The sequence below is a fragment of the Bactrocera dorsalis genome, chromosome 3, assembly GCF_023373825.1.
Source record: "Bactrocera dorsalis isolate Fly_Bdor chromosome 3, ASM2337382v1, whole genome shotgun sequence".
NCBI lineage: Eukaryota > Metazoa > Arthropoda > Insecta > Diptera > Tephritidae > Bactrocera > Bactrocera dorsalis.
The window spans coordinates 64,833,875-64,859,942 of NC_064305.1; the positions used below are offsets into that span (position 1 = coordinate 64,833,875).

The 26,068-nt window shown below is 37.6% G+C and overlaps 3 protein-coding genes and 1 long non-coding RNA gene across 5 annotated transcripts in view; 3 read left to right on the forward strand and 1 right to left on the reverse strand.

Annotated features, from left to right (window-relative positions):
- The window catches only part of LOC125777067 (GTP-binding protein Di-Ras2-like), a 47,871-nt gene extending 36,665 nt beyond the window's left edge, over positions 1 to 11,206 (forward strand). The window contains exons 4-7 of the mRNA XM_049450955.1: positions 1,105 to 1,268; positions 9,889 to 10,000; positions 10,112 to 10,843; positions 10,909 to 11,206. Of these exons, the coding sequence (XP_049306912.1) occupies positions 1,105 to 1,268; positions 9,889 to 10,000; positions 10,112 to 10,187 (352 nt within the window). The 3' untranslated portion in view covers positions 10,188 to 10,843; positions 10,909 to 11,206. The remainder of the gene's footprint in view (positions 1 to 1,104; positions 1,269 to 9,888; positions 10,001 to 10,111; positions 10,844 to 10,908) is intronic.
- Positions 11,207 to 16,245: 5,039 nt separating this feature from the next.
- LOC115065832 (uncharacterized) lies at positions 16,246 to 16,664 on the forward strand. Its single transcript, XR_003845540.2, has 2 exons — positions 16,246 to 16,475; positions 16,568 to 16,664. It is a non-coding gene; the product is annotated as an uncharacterized LOC115065832 (long non-coding RNA).
- Positions 16,665 to 18,752: 2,088 nt separating this feature from the next.
- On the reverse strand, positions 18,753 to 22,674 carry LOC105222119 (coiled-coil domain-containing protein 93). 2 transcript variants are annotated; one of them, XM_011199315.4, is made up of 10 exons: positions 22,458 to 22,673; positions 22,174 to 22,382; positions 21,932 to 22,061; positions 21,732 to 21,869; positions 21,523 to 21,669; positions 21,273 to 21,317; positions 20,885 to 21,195; positions 20,709 to 20,822; positions 19,706 to 19,908; positions 18,753 to 19,618 (listed from the first exon to the last, which is right to left on the reverse strand). In XM_011199315.4, the coding sequence occupies exons 1-10, from the start codon at positions 22,542 to 22,544 to the stop codon at positions 19,242 to 19,244; spliced, it is 1,761 nt and encodes a 586-aa protein (XP_011197617.2). In that variant the 5' UTR covers positions 22,545 to 22,673; the 3' UTR covers positions 18,753 to 19,241. The 2 variants fall into 2 exon arrangements, with proteins under 2 accessions (XP_011197617.2, XP_049306900.1); XM_049450943.1 differs by lacking the exon at positions 21,273 to 21,317 and having other exon boundaries at positions 18,758 to 19,618; positions 22,458 to 22,674.
- A 497-nt stretch (positions 22,675 to 23,171) lies between these two features.
- On the forward strand, positions 23,172 to 25,960 carry LOC105222118 (protein arginine N-methyltransferase 5). The gene is made up of 6 exons (XM_011199314.4): positions 23,172 to 23,695; positions 23,766 to 24,210; positions 24,270 to 24,435; positions 24,504 to 24,666; positions 24,721 to 25,268; positions 25,329 to 25,960. Exons 1-6 carry the CDS (start codon positions 23,299 to 23,301, stop codon positions 25,482 to 25,484), a joined length of 1,875 nt encoding a protein of 624 aa, XP_011197616.2. The 5' UTR covers positions 23,172 to 23,298; the 3' UTR covers positions 25,485 to 25,960.
- The last annotated feature ends 108 nt before the right edge of the window (positions 25,961 to 26,068 follow it).

Below are 26,068 nucleotides of genomic sequence, written 5' to 3' on the forward strand. Positions count from 1 at the left end.
CTCATCACAAATGTTCGGACATTGGCCAAATTATCGTAACAACGATTCCTTAAGTGCACGTGCAATGTTAGCTGCCAAAAATACCGATGTTTTTGACTTCAACTGAAAGATTTAAAGTCAAACTCCGGGAGACTTGCGCTCATACAAATCGATCGGTCGTATGAAGACGACGCCGTGAATTATCCAGTGGTAGTACTAAATTCTTTAGACAGGCTTGGTATGCCACCGTATCATTTGCGTCTCAAAGTAAGATCCGTCGTTATTATATTTCGCAATCTTCAAGCGCCGAAAGTGTGTAATGGAACCTGACTGATTGTGACGCACCTATCGAATACAAGAAGGAGAATGCTTGATTCTACGAATTCTTTTGAGGTCTAAGGATTTCTCTTTTAAGTTCAAACGTATTCCGTTTCCAGTGAAAATTGAATTTGAGATGTCAATCAACAGGACCTAAATATAGTCGCATAGTGTGAGGCATAAATTTGGAAATGCTATGTTTTTCACACGGCCGTGGCGTGCTCACGAGTTGGAAAACCATCTTTTCTGTACACCGGAACAGAAACCGAAAAATGTTATTTATAAAGCTGCGTTACATTGAAAAAAAAAATGAAATGAGAAATTTAACTTTCTTTTCATTACAAACCATATAATTTCACGCAGGACAACGGCTGCGGGGTCAGCTAGTTTTATATATAAATGATCAGCAAGACTATCTGAGTCGAGTTAGCCATGTCCGTCGTTCTGTCTGTGTGCCTTCAAAAAAATTTAGCACCGATAATTGGCTGAGGTATTGGTGCAATATACTTAGAAATTGTTCCACTCGGATGTCTATAGCATATATCTGGCATACAAAGTGAACGATCAAAATCAAATTCGCGTAAGAAATCTTTAGTACTTGTGACGAATACTCGTACTATAGCTTCGGTACAACCGAAGTTAAAATTTTTTCTTGTTATTAACTTTTTTTAAGTCAATAAAATCATCGCATTTTGCAGTTTCGTTTTTCTTACATCAAATAATAACAAATATTTTCTGTGTACTCGTAACAATTGTTTTCCTTGAACACCCCATTTTTAATCAGTTACATTATTTTCTCACTTGCAGAGCGAAAGTGCTGGAGTGCTCCGCCAAGGAGGATCAAAACGTGACTGACCTCTTCAAAACGTTGCTGTCACTATCGCGATTTCTGCCCGTCGGGAGCAATAATGACGGCACAAGTGGACTCAAGCGGCGCTCTTCGGCATATGTCAGCGCATCATCAAGTAGAAGTAAGTACTCTCAACAAATAGCCAAATTTACGCAGCACAAACAAACTGAGCGTGCTTAGCGCAGACAGTGGAGCACCACCAGAATAAATAGTTTTTGCGGGGATACCAAATTCAGACAAAGTGGCATTAAGGCAGGTTCCTTTCGTGCTGTTAAAAGCAGCTTTAAAATCGACGAAGAGGGGGCGCGTATCGATTCTTTTTATACTCTTGTAACCAGTTGCTACAGAGTATTATTATTTTTTTTCGCCTAACGGTTGTACGTATTACCTAAAACTAATCGGGATAGATATAAGGTTATGCATATATAAATAATCAGGGTGACGAGGAAAATAGAAATCCGGTTGACCGTCTGTCTGTCCGTCCGTCCGTCCTTCCGTGCGAGCTGCAGGTTTCTTAGTACAAAAAAAAAAATCGAGTTCTTAGATGGGCGTAATCGGGCCACGCCCACAAATCGCCATTAACCGAAAACGTTTAAAGTGCCATAAATAAGCACTAAATTAAGGTATAAAACTCAGGAATGGGGCACCTGTGAAAAAAATTTTTGGAAAAGTGACGCAATCTCCTAAACCGATTAAGCTACAACAGCGCAAATACTATGTACAACAACTCCTACCTATAGTGTGAAAATGTACAAAATCTAATAAAAATCGAGTTCACCGGTGTGAAAATTGGACAAGGGCGCCCACTTTTTGGTGAAATCCCATATCTCGGGACCCGACTGAGCAAAATTTGATACGTGGCATTGTGAAGTGTTACACTGACAAAGCATAAATCTGAGCTTATTATTATTAGTCATGGTTGGTGATGATGACCGAAAATACTTATAATTAAACACCTCGTCTGAAGAAATGTGGATAACAAGAATATTTTAAGTTTCCATGAATTTTGTTACACCCGGAACGTCGAAGAGCTAGATCGATTTAACTATCTCAATTTATCTGTTCGTCCGTATGTATACGAGGGCTGCTATATATATTTCTGGCTTAATAATGAAAATAGGAATATTTATCAACGAAAATGGTTTTATTGTTTTTCAAAATATTCTCCATCAAGATTTATACACTTTTGCATGCGCTCAAACCAATTTTCGAAGCACTTTTTCCACTCCGATTGAGACACCTCCAAAACATGGTTTTTGAATGCTTCAACAGCATCTTCTGGCGACGAAAATCGTTGACCACGCATTATTTTCTTGATGTGTGGGAATAAAAAGAAGTCATTGGGTGCCAAGTCAGGGCTGTACGGCGGATGACCCATCAATTCGATGTTTTGGCCGGTCAAAAAGGCGCTGGTTTGAGCCGATGTGTGAGAGCTCGCATTGTCATGGTGCACAATGATTCGTCTTCTCTTGTTCGTTTTTCGAATTTCTCCGAAGACTTCAGGCAACAAATGGTGGTTTACCACTCAGAATTGACCTTCCTACGTTGCTCATGCGTAACAGTCGCCACATGACCAGTTTTGCCGTTGAAACAAGCGACCATTTGCTTCTAAGGGCTTCTTTCACGAACAATTTCCGTTGGATTTGGCTCGTCTTGGAAGACCCACACGGTCGATTGCTGTTTTGTTTCGGGCTCATACGCATAGATTCTTGATTCGTCACCTGTGGCGATCTTATAAACTTCTTTTGGAGCACCGCGATCGTATTTTTTCACCATTTCTTTACACCAATCCACACGAGCCTTTTTTTGAGCGATTGTCAAATTGTGCGGCATCCAATGAGAACAAACCTTTTTTTACGGCCAGGTGTTCATGCAATATCGAATGTATACTGGTGGGAGAAATGCATAGGCATGCCTCTATCTGAAGGTATGTTACATGACGGTCTTGCATTATCAGTTCACGTACGGCATCGATGTTTTCTGGCACAACGGCTGTTTTTGGACGACCTTCACGGAATTCGTCTTTGAGCGAGCTTCGGCCACGATTGAATTCGTTGTACCTCTTGACAGGGTGTACAGGCACTGACTGCATTAATAAATCACTGGAAGTTCACACACGATGAAGGTAACCACCGCACAAAAGCTTGAAATTATTATATATTTAAAATTATATTTTAATTAAGAAATAAATGAATGAGTGTATTAAAAAAACAACAAAAATCCAAAAATACTTACACGGCAGCTGTGGGAAACGCTCGTAATAGCTATTTTAATAAAATTCGTAATGTTTGTTGGTATTGCTGTAGTTGTTTTTGCATTTTTACCTTTCTCTAAAGTGACCATTTCACTTTAAACTCCACATTGCTCTTGCTCTATTACCAACGCTACGAATACATGTCTTTCCGCCTGTTCATCTTTGTACGCCATTCCATCCGTCCGTATGTTCGTCCGTCTGTCCACTTGTTTGTCTACTTTACTGACATGTGCGCACACCGTGAACCAACGAAATGCCGGCAGCAAACCAAAGGGAAGCCACAACAACCGTCTGCTCGCTACTCGCATTTAAGTGTATTTCGAACGAAAACAAATTTATATACATACATACTGTATAAATGTGTGTATAACAAGTCAATTGAAAACTGCCCGGTCTAAAATAGTTCTCTTCTCTTGCTGGGGGCCAGATATGGAGTATACAGTGGATGCGAAAGGAGTGCGTAACGTTTTTCGGCAATTCCGTCTTTTAATCGGTCTAATAACGCCCCTTAATAGTCGCTGTTGATTTTCCTACCTTTTGAAAGGTAGGCGTCTAACTTTTGAAGGAATCATTTTTGAAAATGCTTTTTGAATTAGAATTTGCAAAGATCAAAAAAAGTCATTTTATAAAACAAAAAGAAAGAAAAGAAATTATTTAGGCACGATTTAACCTGAAAAAAGACTTGAAGGGGAGTTTAAAAACACATTCAACTTTGGAAATAACGGCCGCTCCAGTGTATGTTAATTAAATATTCTCTCATCCCTATGGTTGCAAATTCCCATTCAAGCATATTGCCCCTAAATTGCTTATTTGCATGAACGTGTGTGAGTGGCTGCACACCCCCAATATTGCTGCCACAAAAGACTCAAATCGACTCGCAAAAGTAATATATTATCAGGCAGCTGTTGCCAGTGCCACTACTAGTGCACTTGAAAATCTGCTCAATAAAACATTCAATTGACAGAGTGAGTGCGAATATTAGCGGTTTTGTTTGGCACTTTCCAATGCCTGCTCATTGAGCATGGAGAAATCAATAAAAATTTGTAATAACTTGTGTATGAAGCATGTATAGTACATATTATATATGTATATTAAGGTGGGTCAAAAAAAATAATATTTTCGCTTGCTATTTTGGAAAATCGATTGATAAAAATAATAATAAAAAATATAACCGTTAGGCGGTGGATCTTTCCGTTACAATTAAGAGCTCGTAATTGGAGATCCTTTCTAGGGGTTTCTATCAACCACTTTTTCAGAGACTTCTTCTTTATTGGCATAGACACCGCTTGCGCGATTATAACCGAGTTAACAACAGCGCGCCAGTCGTTTCGTCTTTTCGCTACGTGACGCCAATTGGAGATTCCAAACGAAGTCAGGTCCTTCTCCACTTGGTTGTTCCAACGGAGGTTCTTCCTCTTCCTCTGCTTCCCCCGACGGGTACTGCGTCGAATACTTTCAGAGCTGTGTTTGGGTCCATTCGGACAATATGACCTAGTCAGCGGAGCCGCTGTCTTTTAATTCGCTGAACTATGTCAATGTCGTCATATATCTCATACAGCTCATCATCCATCTCCATCGAATGCGATATTCGTAGGGCATCACTATCATCGCCATACGCAAGCAATTTTACACTCTTATAAAAGATTTTATCTGCTCGATTAAGTTCTGCAGATCTAATTATTTTCTCCAGAAGCAGATTGAAGAAGTCGCATGATAGGGAGTCGCATTGTCTGAAACCTCGTTTGGTATCAAACGGCTCGGAGATGTCCTTCTCGATCCTGAGGGAGCTTTTGGTGTTGCTCAACGTCAGTTTACACAGCCGTATTAGCTTTGCGGGGATACCAAATGCAGACATCGCGGCAGAAGGGCAGCTCCTTTTCGTGCCGTCGAAAGCAGCTTTGAAATCAACGAGGAGGTGGTGTCTGGCGATTCTCCTTTCACGAGTCTTATCCGAAATTTGGCGCATGGTGAATATCTGGTCGGTTGTTGATTTGCCAGGTCTAAAGCCACACTAATAAGGTCTAATCATTTTGTTGACGGTGGGCTTTAATCTTTCACACAATACGATCGATAGAACCTTATACGAGGTATGACAATTAAGTAATGAGACTGATTCCATAAAAACCGTATGTTTGAAAATTATTCTACAACTTTGCCATCCCCTTCAAAGTAGTCTCCAGTTCCAGCGAGTTTTCCATGCTTCGTAACATTTCTGGAACGCTTCGACTGGGATGTCCGCGAGTACCATCGTCACGGCCACCTGGATGTCCGTAACCGACTGAAAATGGGTTCCTTTGACCATCGATTTTGTTTTAGGAAACAAAAAAGTCGCAGGGTGGCATATCGGGCGAATAAGGCGGCTGTTGCAACACGACGATCCCTTTAGAGGCCAAATACTGGGACACCATACACTCTTACAATTTTTGTGTACGTTTTCGAAGCTGTTGCGCCCATCTGGCGCAAAATTTTATCGCGACGCGTTGCTCTTGATTTCGTTTTTCCATTTTCGTGACGAGTACTACAAACACACGTTTACTCAACTTGACGCAGCAGGCGAACTAAACAATCTAGAGCGATGGTATATATATTAATGGAGAGGGAAGGGATGCTGGAAAAAGAGAAAGGGAATTTAATTTCCTTCCCTCTTACCAAATTCTCCATTCGGACCTCCACTGTCAACAAGTAGATTAGTTAATTTTAATGCATTCAGCTTATAGTGCAGACCTGCTCCAACATAATTATTACCTGTTCCTGTCTATCGCAAATGATATGGCTTGTGCAAAATTTGCTTCAAGAGAAGCTTGTGAAAATCGACAGACCCAGTTTTTTGGAAATAAGTTAAAGGATTCCAATGAGCTAATCATTATGAAATTACTTTCACAACGACAACAAGTTATCGAACAAAACGTTGCATATTTGACCCGAATCGAATCACTCTAACTATGCTAAATAAAGCCCTCTATTTGCTTCACTAATAATGGATTTATTTTTGTATTTTGTTTTTGTTGAATATAATTTATCAATTGTTATCATTGTCTTTCTGTTTGATTTATTATATCTTGATTTGACAGAGTTTAATAAAATTGCCACGTATGCCGTTCAAATTCCGTCGAAATTCACTAATTTCTCTAACTTGTTAAAATTACTGCTTTGGCGAATTTACCAAATACTCGTACATCCGGTTACGTAACATAAATGTTCGACACAAACACATTCCACTCAAATTCGTAAAACTCGAAACGAAAGTATTTTCCATACTTTTGCTTCAATACATCTAACGGGTGATTTTTTTGAGGTTAGGATTTTCATGCATTAGTATTTGACAGATCACGTGGGATTTCAGACATGGTGTCAAAGAGAAAGATGCTCAGTATGCTTTGACATTTCATCATGAATAGACTTACTAACGAGCAACGCTTGCAAATCATTGAATTTTATTACCAAAATCAGTGTTCGGTTCGAAATGTGTTTCGCGCTTTAATTTTGTTCAGCGATGAGGCTCATTTCTGGTTGAATGGCTACGTAAATAAGCAAAATTGCCGCATTTGGGGTGAAGAGCAACCAGAAGCCGTTCAAGAACTGCCCATGCATCCCGAAAAATGCACTGTTTGGTGTGGTTTGTACGCTGGTGGAATCATTGGACCGTATTTTTTCAAAGATGCTGTTGGACGCAACGTTACGGTGAATGGCGATCGCTATCGTTCGATGCTAACAAACTTTTTGTTGCCAAAAATGGAAGAACTGAACTTGGTTGACATGTGGTTTCAACAAGATGGCGCTACATGCCACACAGCTCGCGATTCTATGGCCATTTTGAGGGAAAACTTCGGACAACAATTCATCTCAAGAAATGGACCCGTAAGTTGGCCACCAAGATCATGCGATTTAACGCCTTTAGACTATTTTTTGTGGGGCTACGTCAAGTCTAAAGTCTACAGAAATAAGCCAGCAACTATTCCAGCTTTGGAAGACAACATTTCCGAAGAAATTCGGGCTATTCCGGCCGAAATGCTCGAAAAAGTTGCCCAAAATTGGACTTTCCGAATGGACCACCTAAGACGCAGCCGCGGTCAACATTTAAATGAAATTATCTTCAAAAAGTAAATGTCATGAACCAATCTAACGTTTCAAATAAAGAACCGATGAGATTTTGCAAATTTTATGCGTTCTTTTTTAAAAAAAAGTTATCAAGCTCTTAAAAAATCACCCTATACATATATGTATACTATATGTACACGAAGTATGCGGTATTTAAATAAATATTCACATGCCTTGTAGGAATACCATCAACATTATGAGAACAGTTGCCAGCTCATTATTTTTGGCACTACAATGCAGTTTTTCATTTTTTATATATTTTATAGATTTTATGTCTACTTCAGCCAATAAATTAAACATATTGAAACTTTTTCAAAAGAGTAGTTAGTTCTATTCAAATTCAATTCAAAAATTGTTATGTAAAAATCGCTCTTTATCTTGGAGTTTGGCTTAAGGGGGGAGCCTGTTTTAGAGGCTCAAAAAAATCGATATTTTGGGAGGGAAAGAAATAAAGAAATCGCGCCTCAAAGCTTTCGCGTGTACCATCGTCACGGCCACCTGGATGTCCGTAACCGACTGAAAATGGGTTCCTTTGACCATCGATTTTGTTTTAGGAAACAAAACACTTTCGCTTTCTACACAAGGGCTCATATATCTGCTAGACGTTCGGTCACTATTTCCCTTCTAGTTTCGAAAATATTTCGAATTCCCATCTATAAATTTGGGGACATATTCTTAGATTATTTTTAAAGAGATTTAAAAAAACAAAAAATTCGAATTTTTGAAGCTTCTAAAGCAGGCTTCCCCCTTAAGAACTGCACATATGTATATTCGCTTTCTAGTTTTCGGTCGCTATTCTCAAGGAATTGGTTTCCATAAGGACTACCGAATAACAACTTTGATTAACTGTGGTGACCGGATGGCGGTCGTTTGAGTTTGCTGAATAACCAGAAGTCAAACGGAGCTAAATCAGGCGAATACGGTGGTTGCGGCACGATATTACTTGAAAACTCACGAAGAATCAATGCAGTGTCCGATGGTGCTCTATAGTGGTGCAAAAAAACAAGAGATATAGGGCAAATAGTATTCCTTGTTGACAGTTTGCACGGTATAAAGGAGTCCGGAGTGCAGTACACCTCGATAATAATCGTAAACATAACCTTGATTTTTGAGCGACTTTGACGTGGTTCTTTCGATTTCGGTTCGCCCTTAGTACGATATTTGTTCAAGTGATCGGTTGTTTCGGGATCGGAAGCCTAGATCCAAGTTTCATCCTCAGTTATGATTCGTTTCATTACGTTTTGATAGTCAGAAAGCATGCTTTCACAGATGTTAACACGACAGTCTTTTTCTAAAAAATCGAAAAAATTGATGGTTTTTAAAACCATTCGAGATTGACTCTTCTGTCTTTGACTTGTTTGACGTGATGTTCGTCAGTCGATGTTTTTGGTCAGTTTTACACGACACTTTTTACTCAACACTCTCACGACTGTCTTTGAACTCGTTGTAGTACTTATAAACACTTTTGGAAGACCGAGTTTGGTCCTCAAAGGCTTTTTGCAACATCCTCAACGTATCTGCAGGTGAAATTTCATTCCGCAAACTAAATTTAATCGCACTTTTTTGTTCAATAAAGTCAGACATAGTAAATCACGCGAAGTATAAATTAAAAACTACAGACTGGGATATGCCCTGCCCGGTCAACCCTCTCAGTCCTTTCAGTTCTCTCAGCCCTGCCTCATGGTTCACTTCCGTACTTCGTACATACGTACGTCGTCGCATTTTGCGGACAAACATACCTCTTTGCTCTCATATTTTTGCACTTCTGCGTTTTGACCGATTTCTGGATTCCATCGTTTGCCATTCTTCTTCTTCTTGTTCTTCTTCGCTGCATTCAGTTGTAGTTCTGGGGTTTTAATGGCCCACTGGCATTAGCATGGCAACTACTGAGCTGTTAATAGCTCTCGCTATTGTTGTTGTGTGCTGATAGTCTTGTGGCGTCATGCACAAGTAAATGGCAAAAGTTTTTATTGCCACGAACTTATTTTGTGACTATTTTTAATAATTTTGCATAACAGAGTTGCATTTTTAACACACATTGTACTCTGCTTTGCTCTGGATTTTGCCAAGACAAAGAGCAATTTAAATGCACAATTAAAAAGTCTAATGTCTTTGTGCTTTAAGGGGGAAGCCTGCCTTAGAAGCTTAAAAAATTAGATTTCTCGGTTTTTCATTTTTACGATTTTACACTTTTTTTTAATTTTTTTAGTTTAACTAGAAGATAATTTATTAAAAAATATGAATCTCTTTCCGCTATGGAAAATTGTCAGATTTGTATTATTGTTATACATTTTTATGAAACATGCATTATATAAATTAATAGTGCCATATTAAATATGTACATATATATATAAAAATTAACTTTTTGCTTATATATTTCTTTTCGCAGACAAGAATCGCAATGCCAGCACTTCCGTTTCCAGTGATAAAAAGTGCAGTTTGGTCGAAACTGTTGATCCAGCCACCAGCAGCGGCGATGCCAAGCGAAAACCCAGATCTAGGTCAGTATGTATATTATAAGTTTTGCTCTTTATTTACCACCCCCCACACCCCTTGCTTTAGTGGGTGTGGTGCAGATGAAAGACTAATAAAGAATATGCTCCAAATTGCAGGTCACTCATACGCCGTGCATCACGCAAAACCAAACAGCAAATCAACAGCGCGTCCGATGATTGTAGTTTGCAATAATACAGCGGAAGGAGGAGGTTTGAAAGCTTAATTGGGCGTAAATTCTTTGAAAGGCACTACCAAATATATATAATTATATAATAAATAATAAATTACACAAACAAACGGACAACAGCATCAACAAAAACAAGCAACAATAAGCAGCAAAAAAAGCAAAGACAAGCGGAAACTGAAAGTTGAAATTGCCAACAGGGGCATGGGAGCGTCAAAATTGTTTAGTGTTGGCCTGTCTTGGCGCTTAAGGCAAAATTGACATAACAATTGCGCAGCTGCTTACATTTGGCTACCGCAAGGGATAAACCGGCATTGCTGCAGAAGAATTTTCTCAAAGATCCGAAAGCAGCAGATGAAGCCACGAAGTTTCAAATGGTCGGGATGACCGGAATTGGAGACATCCGGCGACGCGTCTAATACCGCACAAACGTTGAAAGTTGTGGGCTGAAAACGAAATTGAATACCGAGACTACCGCAATCTTGGTAAATGTAATATTTCTTAAATCCAAGTGACTGAATCCCATCAATGTCTTCTAAACTTCGAACCATGTGTTCGGGATGAACGACGGTTAAACGTCATCGATAAATATGATGCGTATAGATGAGTGTGGGGAATATGGAAAATCAGACCAATTTGAATTCGCAAGCAATCGCTGCAGAAGGTTGGTTGTGAGAACTTGAAGTTAAACATACATATTTGAGTAACACCCTGTATTTAAATTTACAGTTGGGTATGGTAAAGATGTTCAGTGAGTATGCTGATTTTAGCAGCTTTTTGGCAGAAAGCTCAATCGAAAGGTCATTGATGTCAACCATAAGTCCTTCCTCAATGCAAAACGCGCCTCTCTTGGATCAGAAATGCAAAGTGGATCATTTATTTGTATTTGTGATGCGAAAGCCTCTATACTTTGTAGTGGATTGGTTTATATTGCCTCCAAGAGGTTTCATATGTACTAGTTGCCTATAAACATAACTTCGAAACAATTAAATTAAAAAATTTTATATATAATACAATAAAGTGTAATTCAAATAAAATAGAATCATTTATATATGCTTTTCGATGACTCCATTCTTGACTTCGAATAAAATTCCGTATATTAAAGCTTTGTTTTTTTTCTACATTAAAATCTACAATTTTTTTAATTAATTTTTTAGGACACCATTCTTGCCCTTGTGATATAGATTTTCTACACTGTAGATCTCCCAGTGTTCAATAGAGATTTTATAATTACGGCAATATATGTGGATGACACTGCTCTGCTGGCGTCGAGTGGCAACCCTACTGACACACCCAGTACTGTACGCAGTTGTAGTGGCTCTTAAGGTCAGGATCCCGTCTGAGTCGGCAAAAGCAAGTTGTATAAGGCAAGACTTAACCCAATTCGGTCGCATGAGATTCAAACCGGTGACAGCTAAGCTGAATAAAATTTTAAAATTGAAGCGTTTCTCTCTCTGAAGAGTTCTTTTTAATAATAGGTGCTTCTTTCTATTTGAGAAAGAAGAATCGACGTCCCCATTGAGACCCACTTAAATAGTCATTGACCCTATCGATTGGTGATTCATGATAAGATACTTGAGATTCAGCTCTTGGATAACAGCCAACAACGTGGAAAACAGAAAAGCTATCACCCACTCGAACTTACATATATACATATTCAATTCAGAGTCGAAAAATTCTTTTTGTATCTTGTGAATAGATATCGTTGCAGTTGCATATCTCCAGTCATACCAATCACATTGCGTCATGCCATATTGGAAAGGTGAGATTTTAAGCTTCATTTAACTAAAAAGAAAAATTAAATTTTGAGAAGTTGCAAAAAAGTTACAGCTGTTCAAAAATGAGTGAAAATAATGTAGAAATTCGCTAAATTTTTGTATAAAAAAAGGGAAGAATGCCACACAAGCCACCTAAAGACTTTTTCGACTACCCAATACGTGTACTTGTATTAGTTTTAAAATATTATTGATCGAAAGTGATTTCCAAAAACAATAAATAAACTTTTTTTAAGACCATTTTTACCCATTTTATCATACAATGCCAAGGAGGACGGTTTAATAAGATGGTCATAATGATCTGTTCCCATGACTCTTAAGCCGATCAAGTGTACGTAGTCGTAAAGGACCTGAATTTTTCCCCGCTCATTCCTCTCAGCCAGCTCAGCGGCATTTCTCTAAATGGTTTCAGAAACTACAATAACAATACCATGCTGACTCTCGAAATGCTTTTGTTTGTATAATATGTCCTTTTGGTATCTAAATTCCTAAACCTAGCTCTAATGGAAAGATCTGATCGCAAAAATAATTTGAAAATTTATGCGGTCTATACTCTCATTTCAATTGTTACTCATACGCCCCGTCAAACTGCATGGTGTACTCTAGATGGTAGGCGTATGAGTAACCTTTTAGAATGCAATCAAATACACAGTTTCCATTAAAATACCAGCAGTTTATTGGGATTTGGCGTGATTTTTATTTTATTTAAAGGTTGTAATGATTTATAAGATATTTAAACTTAACGAATGTACTATACACTGAAATACAAGTCCAAGGATTTATTAAATTTTAATTGTACATTAAAATGCAACCATGTGGATGCACTGCTTATATACAGTAAAAAGCGAAAATACTGAAATCTCATATCAATTTTATTTGTATTATGCATAAATACAAGCACGTGATTGCGTTAATAAATCATCATAAGGTCATAAGCGGTGAAGGCAACCGTCGCACAATAGCTTGACATTATTAAATAATTTAAAATTAAATTTTAATTAAGCATGAATCTCAGTTGTTAAATAACAGATAAAAAGAGGAAAAAACGTCAACTTCGGCTGCACCGAAGCTAATATACCCTTCACAGGTGCATTTCTTTTAGTAACTATGTGTTCAGTTTGTATGGAAATTATATGCTATAGTAATCCGATCTGAACAGTTTTTTCGGATATTATGTTATTACCTTAAACAGTAATCCATGTAAAATTTCGTGAAGATAACACGTCAAATGCGAAAGTTTTCCATACAAGAATTTGATTCCAAACGTTCAGTTTGTATTGCAGCTATATGTTATAGTGAGTCCATCTGAACAATTTTTTCCTATAATACATTAATTCTATGAACAACAACCAATACCAAATTTCGTGAAGATATCATGGCAAATTCGAAAGTTTTCCATACAAAGATTTGATTCCAATCGTTCAGTTTGTGTGACAGTTATATGTTATAGTGGTTCGATATCGACAGTTCGAACAAATGAGCAGCTTCTTGAAGAGAAAATGACGTTTGCAAAATTTCAAAACGGTATCTTAGAAACTTAGGGACTAGATCGTATATATACAGACGGAGAGATAGATAGACGGGCATGCCTAAATCGACTAGGCTCAACATACTGATCATTTACATATGTATATACTTTATAGGGTCTCCGACGCTTAATTCTAGGTGTTACAAACTTCGTGGCAAACTTAGCCGCAAGAATCGTCTGCTCGCCACTGGTAATCAAGTGCAATTCAAACGAAAGCATACCCATGTAATGTATGTGCGTGTGAGTGACTTGAAGCATGCTTTCAATTGGCTTGGGGCATTTATTGGGTAGTCGAAAAAGTATTTTCGTATTTATAATTAAACTTCAACTTATTTATACTCATAATAAACTTTAATGAAACAAATATGTACCATTTTGGTCTAGCCCCCAGATATTGAATATGTAGATCAAAGTTGCAGTTGCAAATTTTTTACCGAAAATATCATTCAATCTGTGAAATAAATTAAATAAATTTGGTGATAATCCTTAGTATGTCTCTATGTCAAAAATATATTGAATCAATATACATATAAAAGCACACAATCACTAACCATCAGCTCACTTATTTTACACTATCTGATATTAAGAAACAAAATCGTGTATAATAACCAAATAGTCTCGTTTCAATTGTAATAAAAACGATAATGCTACTATAAACCATACCGGACTCAATTAGTTACAAATTCCACCTAGTGACGATAATCTGTATTATAATGATTAAAGACACATTTAAATTAGTTTGGCATTTTTTCACCTCGAAACCGCTTTCAACAAAAAGTAGAGAGTATTTTTTTTGAGCAATGAAATACCGACGTAATAACGAAAGGCATGAAATACGCAAACATATGGGCGCCATGGCACTTGAGAGCAAATTAAAATATTCTAGGAAAAATACAAAATAAAATTTACAATCAACAATCACGAGCAGGAGTCGCATTTCATGTACCATATACACTCACACAGCCATACCTAGGCATTTATTTGTATATAGGACGCTGGATGGCTGAATGTTTTGCACGCCAGCGCCGTCAAATTCTCACGCAGAAAAAAATCACATGTGGTGTTCTGCTTCGCTTCTCCGCAGAGCTTAAATATCTCCACGGTTGACTAAATCACATTTTATGCTGAAAACATAATAATATACATATAAACACACATACATTCGCGCAGACAGTCTGGTAGAAAGATGTGTTGAATGACAATGCCGCAGCATAAAAGCATAAACATATCTACTTACATTCACAGGCTTTGTCCGGAAAGATAGATAGATTATTAATGAGGTAATTCACCGCGACCTAGGGTCTATTGTGCCCCCAACAAACAGGAAAGTAACAGGTCTGAGTCAATTTAAAAAAATTGATTGAACCAATCCTTACAATTCTATAAAAACTTTCAAAATAGACTCCTTCTGCGTCGATGCAGCGCTGCCAGCGCGATTTTCAAGCATTGAAGGCGTCACGGAAAGCATTATTCGGAATAGCCTAGAGAACCGAGGTCCCTGGACCGGCCGCCCGATTGCCTTGCATGTTGCCAACAACGTTTCTTTATCTTTTCTCTATGTGCTGCCGACTGGCGACTTGAGGATTTTGTTGAGGCCTTGTGCTTTGGCAATAATTGCGATCGTGTGAGGAGTGAAGGAGCACAAGCTGTCAAGGGTCACACCTACAATCTTAGGGTTATTAACAGTTTGAATTTCAACGACATTGGCTGCAGTATTAAAGTCAAATCTGTACTCCTTCATCCAGTCTGTGAATATGGTCGCTGTGGATGTAGTGAGAGAGGGTGTTAGGTTCCGCGCAGCGAAGAAGCGGGAAAGGTCGGAAAGATAGCGTAAACGGCTTTTGATCACATGCTCTTAAAACGAGAATATATATTACCAAACACCAAAACAAGAGTTTCAGTTAAATTTGTCAATTGAATATAAACAAATCTTAAAACTTAAAAAAATCTTTGGTAACGTTCTTGGGTAACTGTGGTAACTAGTAAATTAACCGATATTTGGCTTATAGGAAAAATGCCCAGTTCAAATCTAAAGTGACACAGTTATTAGCAGTTGCAAGCAGCAGTGAAATACACCGAATTGGAAACTCACCACTTTCTAAGAATTCACTGATATTAAGTAGAAATATTTTAGAAAAATACTTTAAAAAGACAAAAGCGATGTTGCCACTTTTCTTGTTGTATATTCTATGTTTTGCGCGGTTGTCACTTTTCCCTTCTCGAAGGATTATCAGAAAGTTCTTCAATGTATGATTTTCAGCTGATATCTTCAAGCATGATGCCGGTAAGAAAGTAACCGTCAATGGCAACCGTTAGCGCGCTCTGATAACCGACTATTTGACGCCTGAAATTGAAGCTCGTGATCTCGGCGACATTTGGCTTCAACAAGAGGTCAACACTTCCCACATTACAGCATCAATTATGATCAAGTTGATTAGCATGGTGCAAATTACAGAATGTAAGTTGTCATCAGATTGGAAAAGGTGGTCTAGAGGTTGTTGAATGATAACAGAATTGTCATCCGTACTCATACTGATAGTGACGAATACTGGATTCTTTGCGATAAAATTTTAAATGGAGAAAAATTTAAAAAAATATATTTACTCGATAATTTGAACCACCTGTTTACAAATTCGTAAAAAGGCAAAACGATTCTTATATAAACATAGTAAACCGATTACTGAAAATGTTCCGCTTCAAAGCATTGGATACGCTGCCATTTAGGTTGATCTATACCTCTACACTAACGGAAGATATATTCAGTAGCTTGCATAGTTAGCTAAGCTCGAGTGCTGCGAAGAGTTACGAAAAACTTAAAAAATTGAATATGAGAAACCAACAATGTAAGTTGAAGCTCGTGTACTACTTCTTGCTTTTGCTGAAGATATTGCCGACGATTTTGGCGCACAATTGGGATCCCAAAACAGGCGGAGAACGAGGAGCAGAAGAAAAGGCTATAGATTACTGTATGTGGTTCTTGAATTTAACTAGAGGTGGGTGAAACTGGTTGTCAAATATCTAATAGTTACAGTGACAATAAATAATTTTTGTTTTCAACTTCTTTTCAATGCATTGGTAAATGAAGAGGACTTTCTTTGTGCTGCCAAGGTTGACCGGATTTATTATAAATTTTTATGAAGAGCTGACCTCGCCTAATAAAGTCTGGGTATAATAGAATTATAGTTTTTCATCGTTTTATTCATTTATATTTATTATTTAAATATTTATTATTTTAAATATAAATTATTACCTGACAAAGTCTCCGCACCACTTACTTTCACCGTTAAGGAGGTTCAAAGTGTCAGCAGCAAGGCGAAAACGTCGAAATTTATTCATCCAGTCGGAATAAAAAAAGCGTCTAGACTCAACGGGAGTAGAATACCTAAGAAAGTTTTTCAATCTGTCCCTGACCACTCTTTATCTATCCGATGTGGGGAAATTCGGAAGAGTTCCCCCCCTAAAACCTGGGAAACTGCCGTCGTCTGAGGCCTTGTTATTCCGATCTTCACCCACATCGACATGGCTTCCCTAAAAAGTGCATAGCACTTAGCGTCATAAATATCCATATAGTCGGGACCTATATCAAAAGTAACCTTGTGAGAGGAGAATCCTCTTAGCACTACTAATAGAAGATATCCACGCTATCCCCAAGGCTAAAGAGGTGGAAAATGAACTATCTGAGTGGTCGACATTCATCCGTACTATTTCTAGATTTAAAGTATAAGAAATTAAACTGGGGGTTCAACAGGGTGGAATTCCATCACCTCATGCGCAGATGATTGTACGATATTAATGCCAAGCAATGAAGTTGATTGTATGTATTTAAAAGTAAACACTGATTTCTGCATAGGACCCTGATTATTGCCAGAGTACAGAACTGCCATAAAAACCTCAAGTTGCTAGCGGGCTGGAGCTGAAGAAAAGACAAAGAAACGTTATTAGCAACATGTAAGGTCGGTCCAGCATTAACTACACAGTACCGATATGATCGTCTGGATGTGGTGAGACACAGACGTAGAAGCTTCAGTGATAGCGGAATACGGTATCCCCTACGATAGCAGGATGCCTTCTGATTTATCCCGTAGAACAGCTGCATATTTCAGGTTAAGGAACACAATGCTCTGCACCTCAAGCAGTTTCTGCTTGGATATTTTCGTACAAATCCTCCCTACAGTCTTCTGCTTGAAGCGGAGGCGCTTCCAAGAACCATCAAGAGGTTCTGTCCTTAATTACCGCTATTCACATTGGTTCCAATGGAAATTGAATAAAAGGCAGAAAGAACCGAACAGAGGGGAGGTTTTCTTGTTATAACATGCGACAATAATCATGAAATTGCATATAATGCGTGTTGGTACACCATGTAGTATGAGTAACACAATGGCTTTCACCCACATTGTGTTACTCTTACGACACGGTGTCCTGAATGAAAATATATGAATAAGTACAAAAGTATATAAAGGATGGAATAAAAATAGTTTTCTACCAATAGTAAAAATATATGTAAGTACCGCTAATAATTGCATAATTGGAGCAATAACAGTTGTGTGGAAAATGGAGTGAAAAGAAAACAAAAGAACTATATGATACTACGGATAATGAAAATTAAAAATAATTCTTGTAGGAAATTTAACGATCTAAAAGAAGGTCTAATATGATTTTTTGATATGTCGTCTCGCTCTAAAATCATTCGAGGAGAAAGTCTAACCTTAAAACGTAAAGGATAATTTTTACTATTTCTAACATTTTTTCACAAAATCAAAAAAGTATGTCGTTAGGTGATTGACTCACAAATAACTTGCACTCTTCTATACAAACAGAGCCTAACAACAACAATAACAAATATATCGGTTATCGAAACATATTCCAAAAGCCGTTGTCTTGCAGATAAGTTCAAGTCTCGCATTACAATGAGAGAAAGCAAACTATGCACAACCCTTTAATAATTCCAGACGCCGTTTTCTTACAGGATAAGTTCGAGTCTCGCATTACAATGAGAGAAAGCAAACTATGCACAACCCTTGAATAAGAGGTGTGTTCAAAAAGTATCGCGAATTTTGTGTTTTTTTCAAAAATTGTTTATTTATTCATGAATATCTATTTTGTTCCCTTCTTAATCCCCATGAGATACTATACACTTGTGCCAACGGTTTTTCCAATCTTCGAAGCACTTCAAAAAATCATTTTTTTTTATCTTCTTCAGCTCCTCCTTCGATGTCGTCTTTATCTCGTCTCGTAATAAGAATAAATTACAAACTGCCTTAAAATAATTTATTTATAATTAAATTTCATAAAAGATTTATTTGCGTATTTTAAATAATTATACAATTGTCGTTTCATTAAAAACGTATTTAATTATAAATTAATTAAGTAATTTTCCTAAATTAGCAGTTTTTGATATACGAGTATGTAGCAAAATGGAATTAAATTTTCGTTTAATCTCGCTTTCTAAACATTCTTTGTGATAATACGTACGTTTTTTGTATTGGAACTGGCAAACAAACAATTTCACTAATATTTATGTGTATGCTTAAACAAGGTATGTACATATAGTATATAAACAACACACTGCGAGTACATACTTTGAGCTAAAACAAAATCGGTTCTTTAAAATCCTCGAAAGCAATTTAATATCTTTTCTTGTCTTTGCTCATAAAAACCCCTTTCTCTCTAAATCTCTCTTTCTCTTGCTATAAATTGCTAACTGTACTGTACTGTACATACTACTATATAAATATATGTTTATACCACTAAATACTAAACTACTTTTGCCGAATTGACTTTAAATGCTGCTGCAATTGCTCGCAACGTTGGCACTCCTTGGTCAGCTGTTTCACAGCGGCCGCATACTGACGCTGCAGCTCGAGTAGGCTTTGTAGGTCCGCGTTGAGCGCATCGCGCCGCGCACATTCCTCGTTGTACTTCTGACGCACCTTTTGTTCGGTTTGCTTCACACCGGTCACAATCGCTTCAAACTGTTTGATGAACTCTTCACGACCCTGTACGCTGGTCATGCCCTCGTTGTATGCTTCGCATATGGAATTGAGTAGTGAGAGTTCCTTTTCGAGATAACGTTTCTTGTCGTTCAGCGTGTTGAAGAGCGTGTAGTATTGCTTCGTCTCTATGTGTTTGGCACTCACTAGAAGAAAGTAGAAATAATTGAATAGTTATATAGTTTAATAGTTATAGTATAGTTTGGCATTCTTCGTTTTTATTAGGCGCTTACTTTCATTGTGTAGCTCATGAAACCGTCGCTGGTACTGTGTTAGCTCCGTGCGATCGGGTATGGCATCTAAACGTCGCTGCATGACCACAATGCTACGATTCTTTTTGGCTATCTGCAGCTTCAATTCCTGTATTTGTGCTTTCTCCTTTGAGATGGCAGCTTCTTGTTCCTCCGGTGTTTGTGCATTGAAAGCTTCCAGTTCGCTAATTTGCAACAAAAGAGATTTTTAGTTTAATCAGGAAATGTTCCGGGAATTATTCGGAAAACCTTGAGTTTGAATCAATTTAAAAAAGAGCTGCCACGCAACAAAAAATACTGTTATAAATACTGCTAAATGTTCCCACCCCCATGTTCTACGTAACCGGAACGGACTCGGATTTCTATTCGGTCAAGGACTGTCAACGACAGATACAACAACAACAACTGCTAAATGTTTCCAAACAAGCGTCGTTAATTAAAACCTGCCCAGAAGTGTTCAGAAAATCTCAAAATTATAACAAAAATGTAATCAAACATTAAAGAAAGATCTCTTGATGTTTTTAGGAGGCGGCGCCGCTTCAAGCAGTATCTAGTATCTGCAAAAGCATGCCAGAAGAAACCGCTTGGAGTGGAGTTCGTTATGTTCAAATGTGCTCAAATGTTTAACCCAGGCCCAGGTAGTTCCCGGACCATCTCTTCAGCCCTGAAGGACACGTGAATTGTTCGATGTTCTCAAGTAGGCTTGTATGTTTGAGTGTATTAAAAGCTTTTGACAAGTATAACGCTACGAAGATCGTAGGGAGGCTTTTGTTTTAGGCCAAAAACTATATGAGCGTTAAGGCGCTAAGTACCTTGGTGGCGCAGTACACTTTACGCAAGCCACGTTAATGGTTTGCTAGACTCGGGAAAATGTACATCAGGAGTAGCAAGGCCACAAGTGTTTTTACAACTGATAAAAGAACTCCTTAAATTAGGCAGTGCTTCCTCGGTTGGATATAAAACGGAGACCGTTAGAAAAACTTACTCAATCTCCTTTTGCAAATTGGCCAAATCTTGCCGACAGAATTCTTTGAATTCCGCCTCCTCCTTCTTTAGTTGGTCATGTTGCTTCAACATATCGTGCACTTTAGTAACAAGCCTGCAATTTTGAAAATCACTTTATATCTGCGATATGAACATTTTTTTCATTATTTCACTCACTCTGGATCCGCTTTTGCTTCAATTGCTTTGTACTGTTCGATTTCAGCTTGCAATTCCTGTTTTCGTTCGACGTATTGTTGCAGTTGTTGCTTTTGCTTTTTTAGTTCCGCCTCTATTTCTTTATTCTCCTCGAGATTACTTTGAACCTTGCGTTCTAATGCGACTTTCGAAGCTTCGAGCATTTTAATTTGACTGTGTTCCGATAATTGTTTGGCATCCGTTTCCATTTCCTGTTGCAGTTCAGTGTAGTGCCTATGCATGGCGCTGCGTTCGCTGGCATCCAAGCGATGTGTTGGTGAGCATGTGATATGCTAGAAGTGGTTAGATGAATGCAGTTATTCTCTTTGATACTATTATTATATAAATATATTATTTATTCAAAGTTTACCTCTTTTGTTAAGGAAAGATTTTTTAGCAATTTGTGCACATCAAGCTGCGAAATAAATAGTTTACAAATGCACAACACACAAAAGCATAATCAACGAAAGTATGCACGGCCAGTCAAAGTTTTGAATATGCAAAAAATAAAAAATTATTGTTAAGAAAGCAGTTGAAGCAAAGTATATAAAATGCACACACAACTATGAACAGTGATTTTTCTTGCTTTAGAGTTAAGCTTATTTTCGAATGATATATACCTCATCGGTCGCACCAGAACGGGTTTCATTGCTCGTACTCGGCGCAGTCGCACAACCGTACTCTAGCAAAGTCATGCGCACACGCGTTTTCTCATCTTCATTCCCCGCATCCTTGCGTTGATATGCCCGCACAGGATTATAGAGTTCCTATTGAGAGGGATACTTTAATAGGTGCCACATAAAAGCTACATATGTATAGAAAACAGTACTTGAATGCGCTTAATATGCGCTGAAGCATTTCGTATCTTCGCCAGCTGCTCTTTATCCGTTTTATATTGGTAGTGATTGTGGAATTGCCCTATGGCAAACTTTTTCAGTCGCTGTGCACGTTCAGCACGGTTTTCAACCTAGAAATCAAAACTCATAAATAATATTCGTTAACTGTACTAATAAATATGTTTAAGCTTACTGATTTTTTAACCAGCCATTGTATAACAGGATGTATGCTAAGAAATTCGAGTCCTTGTATTTGATGTGGTTCTATCTGAAAAGGGCACTTCATTTGTGGCAAGACAGACACAATTTTTTCAACGAGTGCGCTGTTGAAATAAAGTGAACATTATTTAAAATGTTAATACAAATATTAAGAACACAATTTTTATACAAAACTTTCTACTTTCATACATCAATGGTTATTTTCACTGTACTCACATTTTTTGGCCTATTGTTAAATTTTCGTGAAACAATAAATCCACGTCAACATCGTAATCACAGCATTCGATGCACCAAGTCATACCACCGACAACTTTATCAAAGGGCGATAAACCTTTGATACGTGCCCGATAATAGCCAGCCGCAACGAGCATATCAAATGTTTCGAGCTCCTTTACTGTAGCGTCTACATCTTCTCGTCTCTCCACCTTTGCGTCGAAAATATGACACCAACATTTTATAGTCCATTGACATATGGATGGTATTAATAATTAATTACTCACTTGAACTTCACGTCCTTCGGCATCGATACGTGTGGCCAATTTCACGTTTGGCAAATGTTTCGAGAATATATCACGATTGGACGCCATCGTAAAACGCCCACTTTCATTACTTGTACCCTAAGTTTAATTTTAATCAGCACCAGCTAATTTATCAACAAACTTTTACAAAAAAAACAGACTGATTGGCAAAAACTAATTTGTTTTCTAATTGAACTGTCAGTCTAATCAGCTGTGACAGTTGGTATATGGCAAACAGCTGATAAGGGGTATGACTTTGAATGAAAAGTAATTGTTGAATTAAATGTGAAAGTTGTTTTAAATTAATATAATAAAGCTGATCAGTATCATGCGGAAACACGTTAGCATTACATAAGTTGGGTATGTCAAGGTCTATAATGGATAAGTAGGAGTTTAATTTGCAACAATAACCAGAACGAAGCTGCTATTTCTTAATTTATGCAACCACAGCTAAGTGGTCAGTAACATTTACTATAATTTAAATTTTGTTTTATCTGAAATTCAAGCCAATACCAATGTTTAAAAATTATTTTGAATTAGTAAAATAAAAAGAACATATCTCAAATCATGATAAGTTAAAGATTTATTTAAGAATTTCAAACTTTATTGGTTTTTTCTCGTCCAGAACAATTAGTGCCTTAGCAACCCTAACGTTAGACACCCGCTCTCATTTTCTCTCAATTCGCATGTTTATTGTTGTTATTTTCCGCAATTTTCTTGAATGGAGGGGCGTCTAGCCGGCAAAACGTGGGTGCTTGTTAAAAAAAAGAAGAATTTCGGTGTTTGTTAAATAAATTGGTGTAAAAATATAAAGTAAGAAACCATGCCTTACATTTGTTTGCTACAAGAAGGCAATGAAAGCCTGCCAAAACTTTTGGAGAAAGCGCAACAAAATGGTTATGCGGTTATTGCTGCACATATAAACACCGCCGAAATTCCATACGAATACCAGGAGGCGCCCATGTGTGACAAACAGGCGGAGTTCACATATCCAGACTTAGTATTCCCTTCCGATCATTGGAATGGAAAAGTAATAAATGTACTCTCAGACACCATAGACTGTGATGCTGAAGATTTGGTTGTGCGCCGTAATGCTGAAGAAGTGTTAAAACGTGATATTTCATGGGCGGAACATTTACAATATGGTGGTTATACAATGTTACGCTTAAGATCCGAACGAAATCTTAATATGGCACGCATTGCATCAAGCAATGTCAAGGGTAAGTTATTAATATAGTGGCGCACCACCGAAAACTAACTGTATATGCTGTGCATATTTGATGTGCATAGGACTGCTGCTCGTACAAGTACCTTTGTATAATTCAAAGGAGGCCCAAGCTACTTGGCGACGTGATATTGATGATGAAGAATTGGAACGTATTGGTGAACAAGATACATGGCATTGGTGGAACAACTTTAGATGGGCGGCCGATTTTAATCCTAAAATTAAGGTTGTGCTCGAACTAAGCGAAAGTGACCGACCATCCTTAGAAGTAGTGCGACGTTGGTTGGGAGAGCCAGTCGAAGCAATTATAGTGCCCTCAACCATGTTCATTTGTAATCGGCAAAATTATCCCGTACTGCCAAAAGCGTGGCAAGAGATTTTATCATATTTTATGCGTGCACGCATTAATGTTATTATTTCTTCCGATGTACATGATAACAGTCTGAAACTATACGCGGAGTACATGCTACGTTTCCAAGAAATACACGCAGATACACACGAGTTGCAAGCGTAAGTTTATTCTATACTATACCTATAACTAAACCAATAAACTAAATGTATTTGTTTAGTTTCGAAGATGTGCTGGAAGAGCCACTACAACCTTTATATGACAATTTGGACTGCTATACGTATGAGGTATTCGAAAAGGATCCGGCTAAATATAAGCTTTACCAAGACGCTATCGAACAGGCGCTACTTGATCGCGTTGCCGATTCGGAAAAGAAACACAAATTGGTAATATACTGCTCTGCTTAATTACATACATAAATCAAATTAGTTGTTGTTATAAATATCATCTACAGACAGTTATTATGGTGCTTGGAGCAGGCCGTGGTCCACTTGTGCGTTCAGCACTGAATGCAGCAGAAAATACAGGGCGCAAAGTGCGCGTCTACATTATAGAGAAAAATCCCAATGCAATACGCACACTTACGGCCATAGCGAAAAAATTATGGAGCCATAAAGGTAAAAAATTGTTTTTAATAATTCAGCACAATAAACACTACTTTTTATATTCAGATGTACATATCTTCTCCAAGGATATGCGTGAATTCTCGCCACCCGAACCAGCCGATATTCTAGTCTCCGAGCTATTGGGCTCATTTGGTGATAATGAGCTATCCCCAGAGTGCTTAGATTGTGCACAAAAGTTATTAAAAGTCGATGGCATAAGCATTCCCTGTAAATCTACCTCATACATAAACCCGATAATGTCCTCGAAACTGCTGAATGGTGTACGCCAAGTATTGCGTCACGAGACGCACGGCCGTCAAAAGCAAGCCACCTACCATACACATGCTGAAAGCGGTTTTGTTGTGTTACTTAAAAATATTTTCAATATCGGTTTGCCACAAGCGTTATTTGAATTCGTGCATCCTAATCCGCAGAAGCCCATTGACAATAGCCGCTTTAAAGCTTTACGCTTCGAAGTGACAATAGATTGTGTGCTCACGGGCATTGCGGGCTACTTCGACACAACGCTCTATAAGGATATTCAGTTGAGCATTAATCCGCAAACGCATACGCCTGGCATGTTTTCGTGGTTTCCAATGTACTTCCCCTTCGCGGTGAGTTGTTATTGATTTATAGTTAAGTAAATGTTATGCTAATTATTTGCAATGTCTCAGGAACCCATGGATGTGAAGAAAGGCCAAACGATTGAAATTCATTTTTGGCGTTGTGTTACAAAACAGAAAATCTGGTATGAATGGTGTTTGGCTTCACCATTTCGCACCCATATACACAATCACGGCGGCCGTTCGTGCCCCATCTACTGTACATAGACATCTAAGGCGATGGTTGTTACATAAGTAATCTAAGCAAAACATACTAGCACCTATAACTTGAAAAATGTATAATTTAACAAAAAATATCGAATTATTATAGTTCTCAAATAGCAGCGAAAGTGCATTGTAGCCTAAAAGGTAACACGTTAAGTTGCTGAAAATTAACAGTTAACACTCGGTCAGTACAGTAATGTATATATTTTTTTACAGTTTATGTTTTTATACTGCTTGTTTTATTCTCTTATTCGAAAACAGTTAAAAATATCATTTACTTGTACGCTAATGAAAGTTTTTTTGTTTGATGAAATATTGTATTTAAACATGCCCAGCATAGCATCCGTTTATTCTATTGTTCAATATATTTTTTTTTTATTAATAAGAAAACTAATTTTTACTAATTGAAAATATACCATTCGACAATGTAAGCACAAATACACAGCAATTATACGTTAAAATAAAAAAGTGCTATGAGAAAAAATAGAAATGTTGCTTTTAAATTGTTAATTTAAGAAAAATAATTTCATTTGGTTTTTAATTATGCCCTGAACAGCGTTATGGCCACTGTAGAATTTTCAAACGTT

What these genes read in the sequence shown, in the direction of transcription:
- LOC105222118 (XM_011199314.4), top strand. Translation starts at nt 23,299, where the DNA reads ATGCCTTACATTTGTTTGCTACAAGAAGGCAATGAAAGCCTGCCAAAA. An exon ending in AAAATTATGGAGCCATAAAG is followed by an intron (nt 24,667 to 24,720) that starts GTAAAAAATTGT and finishes TTTTATATTCAG; the next exon opens with ATGTACATATCTTCTCCAAG. An exon ending in CAATGTACTTCCCCTTCGCG is followed by an intron (nt 25,269 to 25,328) that starts GTGAGTTGTTAT and finishes GCAATGTCTCAG; the next exon opens with GAACCCATGGATGTGAAGAA.
- LOC105222119 (XM_011199315.4), bottom strand. Translation starts at nt 22,544, where the DNA reads ATGGCGTCCAATCGTGATATATTCTCGAAACATTTGCCAAACGTGAAA. An exon ending in GAAGCAAAAGCGGATCCAGA is followed by an intron (nt 20,823 to 20,884) that starts GTGAGTGAAATA and finishes TCAAAATTGCAG; the next exon opens with GCTTGTTACTAAAGTGCACG. An exon ending in AATTTGCAAAAGGAGATTGA is followed by an intron (nt 19,909 to 20,708) that starts GTAAGTTTTTCT and finishes GTTGCAAATTAG; the next exon opens with CGAACTGGAAGCTTTCAATG.